The sequence below is a fragment of the Podarcis cretensis genome (genome assembly GCF_951804945.1).
Source record: "Podarcis cretensis genome assembly, chromosome: Z".
NCBI lineage: Eukaryota > Metazoa > Chordata > Lepidosauria > Squamata > Lacertidae > Podarcis > Podarcis cretensis.
Window position 1 is genome coordinate 11,357,340 of NC_137184.1, and position 14,591 is coordinate 11,371,930.

A 14,591-nucleotide genomic window follows, 5' to 3' on the forward strand; every position below is an offset into this window, starting at 1 on the left:
CTGATCCAGCAGGCTCTCTTTATGCTCTTAAAGTACTTCCTTGCCCAGCATAGCTACGCTTTGGAATGTGCTCCCATAGAAGGAAGTGATGACCACCCACTTGGATAGCTTTAAAGGAGGATCAGAAAATTTATTAAGAGGAATAGGCTATCAATAGCTACTAGTCCAGGGGTCTTTGTGGCTTGGGCTGGTTCATGGTCCCGCAGATGCTGCGGTGGGCCGGAGTGTGTGTGTGTGCGCGTGCGTGCGCATGCACAAATGCTATTTCCAGCAATCCTCTGGCATGGAGGAGGCGTGCGCAGCTTCCCATTGGCTGCGGGAGCTTCCTGCAGCCAATGGGAAGCCGGCCAGCATCGCAGAAGGCGGTCCCCATTCTGCTCCGCGCTAGTTTAGCGCAGTGCATGGGACTCGACAGGAGTCCCCAAGCAGTCAGTGGGGGTCCATGGGCCCCCCATGGGGGGCCACTTGTGGCATATGGGCCTTAGGTTGCCGACCCCTGTACTAGTCACAATGTCAGAGGCAGTATGTCTCTGAATACTAGTTGCTAGGAACCCTTTATATTGCTTGCTGAAGTACTCTAAGTTGGGATATGGTGACTAGTGCTAGCATATATATATATAATTCTTTTTATTCTATTACAGTTTAATTGTTTTTAGATGTTCCCCCAATTAATTTAGCTGTTCTTATTTTATCCGTAAGCCGTCTTGAGTCCCTGTCATGCAAAAAGGTGGGATATGAATAAATATATAGTAGCAATAATGACTATATTTTATGTAATAATGCCCAGCTTTCAGGCTTCCCACAGGCATCAGGCCAGCCTGATCCAGCAGGCATGTTTTATGTCCTTATGCTCACAGTTAACAGGTATCCCATAATACTTCTTCTGCATTTGTAAGAACTTGATTACAGTGGTACCTCTGGTTGCGAACGGGATCCGTTCCGGAGGCCCGTTCGCAACATGAAAAGAGCGCAACCTGCAGCGGCGTGTCTGCGCACGTGCGCTTTGCGATTCGCAGCTTCTGCGCATGATGTTATTTTGCACTTCTGCGCATGAGGCGAAACCCGGAAGTAACCCTTTCCAGTACTTCCGGGTCGCCGCGGGACGTAACCTGAAAGAACGTAACATGAAGCAGACGTAACATGAGGTATAAATTTATTTAGTCTGGCAGCACCCACACTTGGGAACTCCTTGCCTACTGACATTCGGCAGGCACCTTCTCTGTACTCTTTTCACCACCTGCTAAAAGCATTCTTGTTTAGACAAACCTGCTAACATGTTTAGAAAGCTGATGCAAGTTTTAATCTATTTTTAGTCTATTGTTATTTTAACTTTTAGAACATTTTAAATTATTAATTCTTATTGACAATTTCATTGTTTTATGCTTTAGTAAACTACATCATCATCATCATCATCATCATTATTTTATACTGTCAAGTAGTGTATAAAACTGTATAAAAATCCCACTGGCATTGGAGAATTTGAGAAGAGCCTCACCTGGGAAGGTTAGCAGCTGGCGTTGTAGCTGGAGCTTGTGGAGAAGGTGTTGTGGGCTGAGACGATTCATGGTTCCTGGGGACTTTGCCCATGCGGTACCATATGCCCATGTTGTTCAGTTCCCTTTGCAGCAGACAAGAGAAGACAATCAGCCACACAGCTCAAGTCAATGGTCAAGGTAAAAAATATGCTAGCACTTGAGAGGTCTTGGCAAACAACCAGCGTGGGGTCCCTTTGGTAGGGAATGCTGGACTCCTATCTGGAAAAACCTCAGTTCCAAAATTCCTGACTTAAAGGGTGAGGAGGAGATGGGACCCTTACCCAATGAACGTATACTGTGGAGGGGCTTGTTTGCCCCGGCCCAGGATCCGAATATCGCAAATTGCGGCCTCCGTAGAATCCCGCGGAATGAACTTGATGCAGAGCCTCTTCTTCCGGAAAGCAGTTTCTTCTGCAAAACGCCACAGCGTGAGAGTTCAGGGGTAGTTTCCCTCTTCTCTTACTCCAAACCTCTCTACAAAACCCAGACCTTCTTTAAGTGTAGCCCTCCTCTGAACACCCCCACGCCCCCTCCCCACGCCTTATGATACTCCCTGATTTTCATACCAATAGTGGATATTGATGCTGTTTTAAGTATTTGCTTTTTGTGTAAATCATTTGACGTATTATGTTTCTTCTACATGCATATTCATGTACATGGACTCAGGGGTTACCTGATAGGTAAAGATAGCAACCTCATGTAGTAGCCCTGATGATGATTTATAGATCGCTCAGTATGTGAAAAACTCAAAATGGTTCAGAATACATAAAAATATCCAAATCATAAAATCATGGAGGTGGAAGGTAACCCAAGGGTCATGTAGTCCAACCCCCTATATTCTTGCATTGCAGGGGGTTGAACTAAATGACTCTTAGAGTCCCTTCCAACTTGGTAATTCTACGATTCATATATTTTTACCTACTGTAACTTGCTTCAAGATCTTCAGATAGTAAATGGTCCATAAATCATCATCAGGTCTACTTCGTTATGTTGGCATCTTTATACCTCGGCCAACCCCTGAGCCCATGTACAATTCTTTCTTCTTCTTTTCTTTCTGCAGAGAGAAACCTAGAACCTGGACTGCATCATCAAAGGGATCTGGTAGCCCACCGACCCCCCCCTCCCCACTTGACTGCGGTGCACAGCCTCTAAATCCAAACCACACAAATTATAGTGTGGGAGCAAATCTGGGATGAAGCACAAAAGATGGATAGAATTCCCACAGCAGGTGGTCACCACTACGAAGCACCTTCTCTAAGAGGGCATGCACAGGATCTGGTCACCGCAAGGACCAACAGTCTCAACTCACGTGTGTCCATGGTCTCTTGGATAGGAATGAAGCCGACAGGCAAAGTGTCCTTGATATCTATGAGCTTCATATCGACCAAGACATTGCCCAGGTGGCTCTGTTGGGAGACAGAAGGAAAGTGATGGCCAAGAGGCGATGAAACCCAAACAAAATGACAATTCTTAGAACTGAGCGTGCAGTTATGCACCTGCCCCACATACGCAGTGCGCGAATGGAGCAAGAACTTGTCACAATCAAAAGGACTAGAAACTTAATTCCTCCTTTATTATTACAGTACTATTATTAAAAGTGCCATTCCCAGGACGCTGAATTCGACAAATAGGTTTGCATCCAACTAAGTTGTGCTTATGTCATGATTTCCCCCCAAATAATTTTGGGAGCTGTAGTTTGTTAAGTATGCTAAGAGTTGTTAGGAGACCCCTTGCAAAGCTACAATTCTCAGAACGGTTTAACAATTAATCTCTCTTTCCAGGGAACTCTGGAAATTGTAGCTCTGGGAGGGGGATATAGGTGTCCTAACAGCTGTCAGAACCTTCTGACATTAAGAGCTGTTTGTGACAGTGGAAGGGACTCCCATGACAGGTGGTGAACTCTCCTTCCTTGGATGTTTTTAAGCAGAGGCCACCTGTCTATTTGATTTAGAAATTCATTCACTATGATTCTATTCTTCACCTAGTCCAACTCCACTCAACCTGCTGCCCAGTTGTGGGGGGAAATTTAGTTTTTTAAAAAATCAATTTTAATCAATTATGTGTTGCTGTGCTTGTGGGGTGTGGAAAGCTACCCAAGTACTTTGGGATTCAGTGGGGGTTGCATTTAGGGACAGGGAAAGGGGCAAAAAGGCTGCCTTCAAAATTTAAATGGGGAACTAATCTGGTTGCATACACACCACGCATTTAAACCACATGACTTCCCCCTAAGAATGCTGGGAACTGTAATTTACTACCCATAGTGCTACAATTCCCAGCACCCTTAAACTATAACTTCCAAGATTCAATTTTTTTTGGGGGGGTGAAGTCATGTGATTTAAATTCGTTCTGTGTGCACGACCATTGTGACATTGAAAGAACCCTACTTTAATCAAATGAACTTTGGGGGAGAGTGAGAGGGTTATAGTTGATGCTAGTCCTACTCATTGAGTAGACCTACAAAAGTTAATCGGAAACAACTACCTTATATTCATTCATATCAATGGGTCTACTCAGAGAAGGACTAGTATTGGACACAACCCAGGGTGTTTAAACGTATCCAGCAAACAGCTCTTATCTGGAGAGCAAAGACATATGTAATGAATCTGGCTAATTAGCTCTACATGTATTTCGTTGCAAGGTCCAAAAACAAGAAAAGTTCCTGGGGGGAAAGAAAGAAGAGCAGCATCTGCAAGCCAGCTGGAACAAGAAATAGTACATGGAATCCAAACTGACGTCTTCCCTGATTAATCAAGCACTGGAGAAAGAAAAACCTCACGAACAAACCAACAGATCCTCTGATGTTCGGGCTGTGAGTGCCGTTCCTTAATGTATGCGAAAAGGAGCAATATACACAGAAAGTGGGAGGAACCTGCAGGCTTGAGGGGGAAATCCTAATGTCTGTAAAAGTACAAAAAAAATATTTGCGAGGAGGGGAACAAAGCAGGGAGCGGGAAGCAAGCCCAGCCCAGTTAAGACTGGGTGTGGTCAATGGCCATGGAATGCTGTTAGAATGAGCAGGAATGGGAAACTGGAGGAAGGGGGAATGGAATGCAGTTCCTGAACAGGAAGCACTTCACACTGCAACTGTCTGTTGCAGGTTCCACCCCGCTTTTTAGCCTTTTCAAGTAGTACAGGGGTTGCCCATTTGGTGCCCTCCAGATGTGAAAGTAAAGTAAAGGGACCCCTGATCATTAGGTCCAGTCGCAGACAACTCTGGGGTTGCGCCGCTCATCTCGCTTTATTGGCCAAGGGAGCCGGCGTACAGCTTCTGGGTCATGTGGGCAGCATGACTAAGCCGCTTCTGGCGAGCCAGAGCAGCGCACAGAAACACCGTTTATCTTCCCGCCAGAGCGGTACCTATTTATCTACTTGCACTTTGACGTGCTTTTGAACTGCTAGGTTGGCAGGAGCAGGGACCGAGCAACGGGAGCTCACCCCGTCGCTGGGATTCGAACCGCCGACCTTCTGATTGGCAAGCCCTAGGCTCTGTGGTTTAACCCACAGCGCCACCCGCGTCCCTCCTCCAGATGTTGCTAGATTGCAATTCCCGTAAGTTCCAGACAGCATGGCCAATTAGTCAGGTATGATGGGAGATGTAGCTCAGGAACATCTGAAAGGCCGCATACTTGACTGCCCTTGAGCCAGCATTTCCCAAGCTGCATATGTGGGTCAGTATTTAGGATCCTCCCATTCCAACAGTATCCCATGCAAAGATGTCTGCATACCCCTTGCTGAAACTTCTTTTTAAAAGGGTGACTTGCAAAAGCCACATTTCCAAATTTTTTTTTAAAAAAGAAAAGAAAAGGAAACACTTAGGCGACTTAATCACAAAACTCTCTTAAGCAGCAAAACGTGTGAGCTTTTATTCCATCATCAGGACAACTGAGATCAAAGCATGTGTGAATATCGGTGTGAAAATCAGTACTGATGCCAAACAGGCCACAACTTAACTCAAAATGGAGTGGGTGGTAGTAGTCTTAAAGTAGCAACAAATCACTTGAACAATATCCATAGATTATGTGACACTTTCTCCTTCAATGGGATATCAAAACATTAATGCAGCATGTGAACAGTACATTTACCTGCTCACCTGTGGCGAGTTAAAAACCTTCAACAGGCAACCAGGAAAGAAAGCTTGATAGAAATTTGGTTTGTTCTGTTTCCTACTACCTTTCTTTTCCCCTGACCAGCCCAGGAAACAAACACCCAAGCCTGAGAAGCAAGCCACTCACATTCTCTTTAGAAAAGGTCCGTGTGAAGCACAAATATCGTGTGACCTTGGATTTAAACAGGCCATCTTTCCAGAGGTCAGCATCCAAGCCATCTGCCGTCTGTGCAACCTGGAAAAAATATAAAAAGCCAAGGGTTGGTGAAGGAAGAGAAAAAGAGGATAGGTGAAGGGGCACAGCTCGCCTTTTACACCTAATTAATGCTGGCCCGAGGCTTTTATTACCTAATTAAGTCTCTCTCCTCCAATGGAGAGAAGGATCAAAAGCAAAGGGTGTGTGTGTGAGAGAGAGAGAGAGAGAGAGTCCTAAAAATACTGTCACCAGCGAGTCAACTGATTAAAGAGGACCTCACATAAAATATTAATCAAGGTAAAACTACCTTTGGCCACTACTTCTTGAGGTATTTTGGAGGTTAATGGGAGAAACACAAAAGCCTTTGTCCTCCCTCACAGGCCTGTGGTTCGAAAAACGAAGGGAAATTGGTCACATGGTGTGCAGGCAGAAATACTGCCTGCTAGGCAGTCGGTTAATCCACCCTTCAATTTAGACAACCATCTGAAGATTTGGTGCTGGGGCACGGAGAGTTCATAAATATAACACGTTGACAAGATATGGTGCAAATCCAGCATGAAGAGTCTGGTCAGTGATAGGCCGGAGAATGTTATGTGTTCTTCTCTGACCCCTATATAAAGATTCCAGCACCAGCTTCTTCACAGGATGGAGAAACTGAAGTGGCTTTGCTACTGTTGTCTGATAGGCATGGACTGCCCAGCTTGAGCTGTATCTGAAACACTTGCTTAGTTGTCAGAAGCCTTCATTCAACAGTAGCAGCTATCGCTTAAGATGGTGACAGGGACTGTTGTCAACTGCAGCACCCCATTTGAGCCTCTCTCTCTAAACACCGGCTGATGCTTGCCAGTTCGTCTTGCATGCTTTTATTTATTCATTCGGATGATTTCTCACTTAAGACAATTCATATGCCCACCTTCCTTTTCAAAGAAACTCTTCTCCTTCTTTGCAATAGCAGGAAAGAAAGAATTCGCAGCATAACCTCTATAAGCCACTGGCGCTGCAGCAAGAACCCCAGCTCCACTAGAAGGGAATCGAGGTAGCAATCCTCAAGGAGTTGCAGTGGAACTCTCTAGCTAACCATCCCGTGTCGGAATCAGCAGCTACTACAGGCAAGTAGAGGCTTCTGACCGTTTAGGGCTTTCTGTGAGAACCAAAGAAGTGATTCTGTTGGTGCCACCAAAAAGGCTTCGTGGCAGAGTAGGGATCTGAACTCAGGTTCCGCCCACCCCTCATAGAAAGAACAACAGTCTATTCACTATAGACTCATTCCTCTTAAGGGAGATCTGTGAGTCAGCCCCATCCACTAAATGCCATTCCTTAACAGCTCGTGTGGGCCGTGTACCACTCACTTCGTTTGCTCGTGCACCTGTTTGTTTGTCAAGCCTACTGGCAACCATGATAATTACAGTATGCTTATAAAACTAAGGTATAGAGAAAGAGATGCATACTTTATTCAGAGCTCTATCTTCTTTTTTTGAGGATGAATTTCCTCCTGTTTGACAAAGTCTGTCTACTATACTAACCTTAAATCTAAGGAGACATAACTAAGTATTTAAGAGCAAATACTTATTTCTTCCAGCCTAATCAACTCTGCTTTTTGTTAGCAACACAGATGATAACATTAAGGGACACAAGAAAATGGTCAGAAGTGGTATGGTGTGACATATAATCCCTACGAAGTAACGACATGTCTAGACAACTTTGCTATTTTTAGCTTTTAGGTTTGCATTTTCTTTTTTTTCTTTTTAAATATTTTTTTAAATCCTCTTACAAAAGTAATGTTGTTATCAGCATGATCAATGTGAGGGTTTGGGCTGAAAGCCTAATCTAATTACTGGCATATGTTCTTAAGATCCTGTTTGCACTACCTTCGGAGAGGGGCTTTTAAAGCCTCAGTCTCTCTCTTTGCACATGTGCGAGAGCGCGCGCACATACACACACACACACACACACTTCAATAAGCCTAAGTTGAAGGTTCCTGTTTTGATTGTTCCTTGTTTAATGCTGAGCGCCCAATTGATTATTTATTTCCCTTGGTTCCAGGGGAATGAACGTAGGTCAGAGCAACAGCAACAGCAACAGCTTTGCATGCAGAAGGTTCAAAGGTTTCAATCCCTGGCATCTCCAAGTAGAGCTGGGAACGTCGCCTGCCTGAAACCCTGGGGAGCTGCTGCCAACGAGAGTTGGAATGCAAGAGAAATCTGGTCCGTGCCTTTTATTTCCATGTGAACTCACCTATTTCACATTTCCTGAAAGAAACTGCACCCCTTTGAATTTTGTTGTTGTTGGACTACAACTCCCATCATCCCCACCTAGCAGGACCAGTAGTGAGGTATGATGGGAACTGTAGTCCAAAATCAGCTGGAAACCCAAGTTTGGGAAACCCTGGTTTACAACATTTGAAGTTAAAAGAAGAAAATTCCCAAGCTGGTTGCAAGGAAGTAAAAGTAAGAAGAAGAAGGGGGGAAAAACCCAGTAAAAGAGAAAGTTCATTTACCTCCCCACAATTTCCTCCCCTAAAGCCACTTTGAAGGGAAAATATTTGCTGAAAGATGTACCCAAGAGAGGATGTCCACGACACAATTACATTTCTATGAAGATAAAGCTTGTGATCAAACACCTCCTTGGATAAAAGGGGTAAAGTCCGTTCTGTAAAAGCAGTAGCCGCCAAATCCAAAACTGGAATAATCCAGAGTAAAGGAGGTGTCTGGGGCATTTGCCAATGTAGAACCACTCCAACAGAGATAAAGCATGCTGAGTGTTAGAAGATTTAGGAGGAAAGAATTTCTTCACACATTCCACAGCTAAACTATGGTATTTGCTTCCATAAGATGAAGTGCTGGCCACAAACCTGGGTGGTTTGAAAGGAGGGTTAAGCAGAAACATGGAGGATCGAGCTATAAAAGGGTACTAGCCATGATGGCAACATTCTGCCTCCACCGCCAAAGGGAGCATGCTTCTGAATACCAGGTGCTAGGAATCCCCAGTGGGGGGAAAGTTGGTATACTCAGGTCCTGCCTGTAGGCTTCTCATTGGGGCATCCAGTTGGCAACTGTGAGAACATGAGGCTGAACCAAATGGGCCACTGGCCTGATCCAGTTCTTAGGAGCTCATAACTAGAGATGGGAAATTATTTTCACTTGTGCATTTGCATGTGAAGGATACAGGAGGAGAAATAGCAAAGTCCAGGGTTCCAATAATGTATTCATATATTACTACGTCCTTCCATTTCAGATGTTCAGACTGTGTGTGCCAAGGCACCATGGGTGAGCACCTTCTCTTGGTCCCATCAGCATCAGAAGCACAGATGTTGGTGACAGATGGCTGCTTCCACATTGTGGGATTCCCTCCTATGACACATTATACAGGCTCCCTCTTTGGAATCCTTCCACTGGCAGGAGAAGACCTTCCCATACAGACAGGCCTTTGAAAACTAAGGTGCAGGCAATGCTGGCCACTGGGCTACTAGATAGTGGTTGCTGGTTCTCAATGTGCTTAGATGCATTTTGACTATTGTTTTTAAACCAGTTTGTTTTTATTACTTTTTATTTTATAATGATATTTTAAAATGTTGGAAGCCACCTTGAATCTCAACTTGGGAGAAAAGTGGAATGTAATGAAACAACAACAACAACTACTACTACTACTACTACTACTATTATTATTATTATTATTATTATTATTATTATGCCAAAATTGTGCCATCCACACAGAAAAAGGAAGCTGTCAGCAGATTCAAGATAACCTGAAGGTGTTCAGAAGTACTTTTAAAATATCTTTAGGGAAAAAATCCTGCCCCATTCCCACCTGAGCAATCTTCTGGGGGCCACATGCCGGTTGTACACAGGGCCAGATACAAATGTGGGCAAAAACAATGAATGCAGATTTTACATTTGTACAGCCATCTAGATTTTACACACACACACACACACACACACACACACCCCTCTATCTACAACCCAGAGATGAAAGGGGCATAATCAAAGTTTAAAGGACACATTCCAAAGGAAGATATGGAGTCAGCTGGTGCCAGTGAGAGGTGTGGCCTTGAGACAGGGGTGTTGCTGAGGATGACATATAGGCTGTCTATATAATTAATCCAATCCCATTCAAGCATTGTTCATTTATCACATATTTAACGTAAGTAGCAGCCGTAAGCCCTATGAAACATGAAGATCCAGGTCTAGAATATTCCAGGATTGCAGAGGAGTCACAAACTTTGAATTCTGTTGTGGCATTTCCTAGGACCAGGTAGAGAGGTCTGGAAGGTCACATTTGGCCCCAAGGGCTGAAGTTTCAGCCTTAGGACGCGTGTCAGAGAAATTAAACTCAGAAGGTTTGCACCAATAGAAATAATTGTGTCCTTAAACTCCCGGTTCCTTCCTCCCTCTTAAAATGGAGTGTTACTTAATTACTTGAAGGGAATTGAGCAGGATAGCTTGCAAGAAGACACTTAGAGCAGCCTCATCACAAGGCAAACAGAAGCCTAAGAAGGTGAGAGGAGGAGCAATTAAGAAATGAGTAACAGCCGCCAAGTCTAAGTAGCTCTTTATCACCCCACAGATTGAGGCCACATTCACAAGGCCATACTACAAACAGCTACCAATACAGCCACTGTCACAACACACATTTAAAGCACTATTATACCGCATTAAACATGCATGGTTCCCCCAAAGCATGCTGGGAGCTGCAATTTATTAAAGGTAATGAGAGCTGTAAGGGGATCCCTATTCCCCCTGTTATAAGAACTCAAAGGTTTCAAATATAGAATCAATGTTCATAAATGTGCAAGGTAAACACACATACATAAGCTATTTAAACCCCAGCTGCACCAGCCCTTGTCAAAACCATCTCACTTCCCTCACCACAGATACACACAGGTTAAGTTACAATCTGTACGCTGAAAACTGTACAACAGACACAGATTTCCTCCTCTGCCACCACTGCACAAAACGTTTGTTAGCCCCTCCAAGTTCAACAGACAAATTAAAAGCTTCAAGGGAGCCGCCCTTCTTGCTAACAATTTGAGATAATTAACAGAAGCCACAAGTCATTTCATTTCCTGCTATAGCTTGAGAAGAAGCTCCTGTATTTATCTTTGGGGACTTGTTAATGGTTTTTAAGGACATGCCATTTAAATAATTAACAGGCACACATACACAAAGCAGGAGGTCCTGTCTACAAAATACCAATAGCTTTTAGCATAGCAAACCGTTCTCTAGCAAATGGAAGACTCCATGTCTAAAGAAGATTTTGACTGGAAGAGGAAGACCACTGAAAACAGTCACTGGTTTTGGCAGGGTCACAGAGAGCTCTGACTCTTCTTTTCATTGGCTCCCATTGACCCAGGCATCCTATAAAGTACTTCCAGGTTACATTCCAGCTCCAGCCTGTGTGGTGCTGTGGTCAGAGTGTGGGACTAGGACCTGGGAGAGCAGGGTTCAAATTCCCTCTCAGCCACAGAGCCCATTGGGTGACCTTGGATCAGTTTCTGTCTCTGATCCCAAGCAACCTCATGTGGTTGCTGCAAGGATAAAATGGAGAGGGGAAGTAGTGTGTACATCAACCTTGAGCTCCTCGGATAAAAGGTCTCACCATGCAGCCATTCTCTCTTCTGGGTATTTGAAATGGTGCTGTTTTTGTGCTGGTGCATACTTGCTGGTACATACTACTGTCACCCGTTTTTGCTGCCTATGGCAGCCATTTTGTGCTGGAAATAACAGCATTTTTATCACGTGTACCAGCACCTCATTTTTTATCCTGAAAGAAGCACTGATATACAGTGGTACCTCAGGTTAAGTACTTAATTCGTTCCGGAGGTCCGGAACTGTTCTTAACCTGAAGCACCACTTTAGCTAATGGGGCCTCCTGCTGCTGCCATGCCGCCGGAGCACGATTTCTGTTCTCATCCTGAAGCAAAGTTCTTAACCCGAAGCACTATTTCTGGGTTGGCGGAGTCTGTAACCTGAAGCGTATGCAACCTGAAGCGTATGCAACCTGAAGTACCACTGTAATTCTAAAGCATGGCCCCCACTCAGGGAATGCTACCTGATATCCTCCAACCTATCACTAAGAATGCCACAAAAATCTGCAGGCCTCTTCAGTGCGCCAAATATTAGGGTAGGTCACAGCAATTCAGGGCATAGCATTTGCATTTGACAAGAGAAGAATTTTTTCACTTGTATCCGCTTCTGCAGCTATGGAACTTGTATAGGGCCTGGGGGAAAGGGTGGGTTGGAATATCACGCATCAGTGAATCAACAGAGCTTTTTGCTCATCTAACTACTTTCTCCACCGACTTGTCAGGCAACTTTTTACAGCACACTGCCATTCCCCAGATCGGCGAGGGAATTCCAGTCGAGAAATCTCCTATGATTTTGATTGATTGAATTGTATATTAGTGATCTGGGTTTTTTTGTTTTGTTTTTAAAAGCAGATTTTCCAACTGCGCAAATTCCCCATCCATGTATCCATGGTGGTTCCTTCATTGCAAATAAGTGAAGTTATAGGGAACCTGGCAGAGGGCCTTCTTGGTAGTTGAGCTCTCCCTGTGGAACGCCCTTTCGTCAGATGTCAAAGAGTTAAACAATTATATGACTTTTTGTAGACATCTAAAGTCAACCCTGTTTCAGGAAGCTTTTGATGTTTTGTTTTGTCCCTTTATATTTTGTTGGAAACTCCCCAGAGCGTCTGGGGTAACCCAGTCACATGGCTGCGGTATAAGAAATATATTATTATTCCTATTATCATTCCTCCACAGGAGCAGGTAACTCTTATCTCTCATCATTATTATTAACATTATTTATAGCCTGCCCTTTCCCCTGATTAGGATTCAAGATGCCTTACAAAAATTAAAACAATATGGATAAAATACAGAAAGCTAAAAATATATAAAAAGGTAAGAGTTAAAAAGTAATGAAACTATAACAGAATCAAAACACTAGGAAAACAAATCCATTAACATGCAGATACAGTTGTACCTTGGTTGTCAATTGCCCTGGAACTTGTACGTTTTCGCTCCCGAATGCCGCAAACCCACAATGAGTGTTCCGGTGTGTGAACATTCTTTTGGAACCCGAACGTTTGACAGGGCTTCCATGGCTTCTGATTGGCTGCAGGAGCTTCCTGCAGCCAAACAGAAGCCACAATTTGGTTTTTGAACGTTTTGGAAGTCAAATGGACTTCTGGAACGGATTCAGTTTGACTTCCAAGGTACAATTGTAGTAAAAAACAGCACAGCGGTATTAAAAGCTGTTTCCTTAAAAACAGTCAGTTCCACAAAGCCTGTTGGAATTAAACAAGTCTTCACCCACCAGCAGGACAAGGAGGGAGCCAGTCTAGCTTCCCGAGGGAGGGAGGGAGTTCCAAGATCTGGGAGCAAGCACCAAGTAGGGCCAATACAGTGAGGACTCACTGATGAACCTGCCTTAGTTCAGGAACTAACAGGCGCCAAAGAAAAGGAGCACCTTAAGGGTGTTTACAAGGATGCAATGGAGCATCACCTGCCTGAAGGTGAAGAAGAGGTAGTTCCGGCCAGAAAGAAGAAGGTTTTTAATATGGTTTGAGCATTTTAAGTATGGAAACTTAAGTCTACCTTGATATAATTCCTGTACATGCTGTCCCTCCCTTTACCTGTTATTTAAGTGCTTAATAAATGCATACACCTAACACTTCTAACCCTCTCCCCATTTTTTTCAAGCTGCACATTATCAGCTTTCCAAGTGCACCATTTCCCCTCTAAATCCATATTTTGTACCCAACTGGCATACTTAAAACAACAACATGGATGTGACAACATTCTGGAAAGGAGATGGGGAGATTTCTTGGAGCCGGGGGTGAGGAAACGCTGACCTAACCCTTATCCCCATGTCTTTATTTACCTTTACCTCCCTTACTGCTTTCCTGTTAAAGACATGGATCAAGTGAAGGGATTGCCTCTCAAAAGGACACTCTCATCTCCTTCCTGAACTGCAGAGCTGAAAAGGAACCCCAAAGTCATCAGGTCCAACCCCCTGAAATGCAGGAATCACAACTAAGGAGTCACTTGGGGCAAAACTGTTGAATCTGCAACACCCTTCTGTTGGTTCAACTGATTCAGGGTCATAGCACGTGAACAAGTGAAACCCCTCTCTGTCTCTCCTAACATCAGTGAGGCTACCAGAAGGGGAGAGAACGAAGCAGCCCATTCATTTTGCTGCTTAGATTAAGCTCCATGACCTGCTGAACTCTATAACTAATACCCAGTACCTGACCTTGGTTTTTTTCCTCCTCCTCCCTCCCCAATTTCTTTTCCTTTTGTGTTGTGGCTTTTAGATGGCAGCCCTGATCTTTGTACACTGCTTTGTGAGCCTCGTTCTGTGGAAAGGTGGAGTAAAAATGCTTGGGAGGCAAAGGAGCAGAGCCTCCAGCTGTCATGCCTATGCATGCAGATTCAGACAAGGTGCCAAGCTGTGCATATTGGAGTTTACAACTTCTTAGTACTTCCAGCAATACTAGGGCACTAGGTTGCGGGAGGCTGATCTAGATCAGCTACCCCCAACCTAGTGCCCTCCAGATGGTGTTGACTGCCTCTCCCATCACCACCGACCATTGGGAATGCCAGTGGATGGACACAGTAGCCCCAGAAACATCTAGTTTGGGGGAAAGACTGATCTTGAGGAACTGGAATGCATTGGAGAAAATGGGCTGCAAACTAAAGGAACATGAGCCAACAGAGATAATACTGTTCACCTCAGGAATACTGGCTCAGTGAAGT

At 44.2% G+C, this 14,591-nt stretch overlaps 1 protein-coding gene across 5 annotated transcripts in view; it reads right to left on the reverse strand.

Moving 5' to 3' along the window:
* MVB12B (multivesicular body subunit 12B) overlaps positions 1 to 14,591 on the reverse strand; it is a 101,854-nt gene that overhangs the window by 68,022 nt on the left and 19,241 nt on the right. For all 5 annotated transcript variants that reach the window (XM_079962229.1, XM_079962231.1, XM_079962228.1 and 2 more), the window contains exons 3-6: positions 5,768 to 5,875; positions 2,845 to 2,941; positions 1,817 to 1,946; positions 1,496 to 1,618 (exon numbers count right to left, since the gene is read on the reverse strand). In XM_079962229.1, coding sequence (XP_079818355.1) covers positions 1,496 to 1,618; positions 1,817 to 1,946; positions 2,845 to 2,941; positions 5,768 to 5,875 — 458 coding nt within the window. The remainder of the gene's footprint in view (positions 1 to 1,495; positions 1,619 to 1,816; positions 1,947 to 2,844; positions 2,942 to 5,767; positions 5,876 to 14,591) is intronic.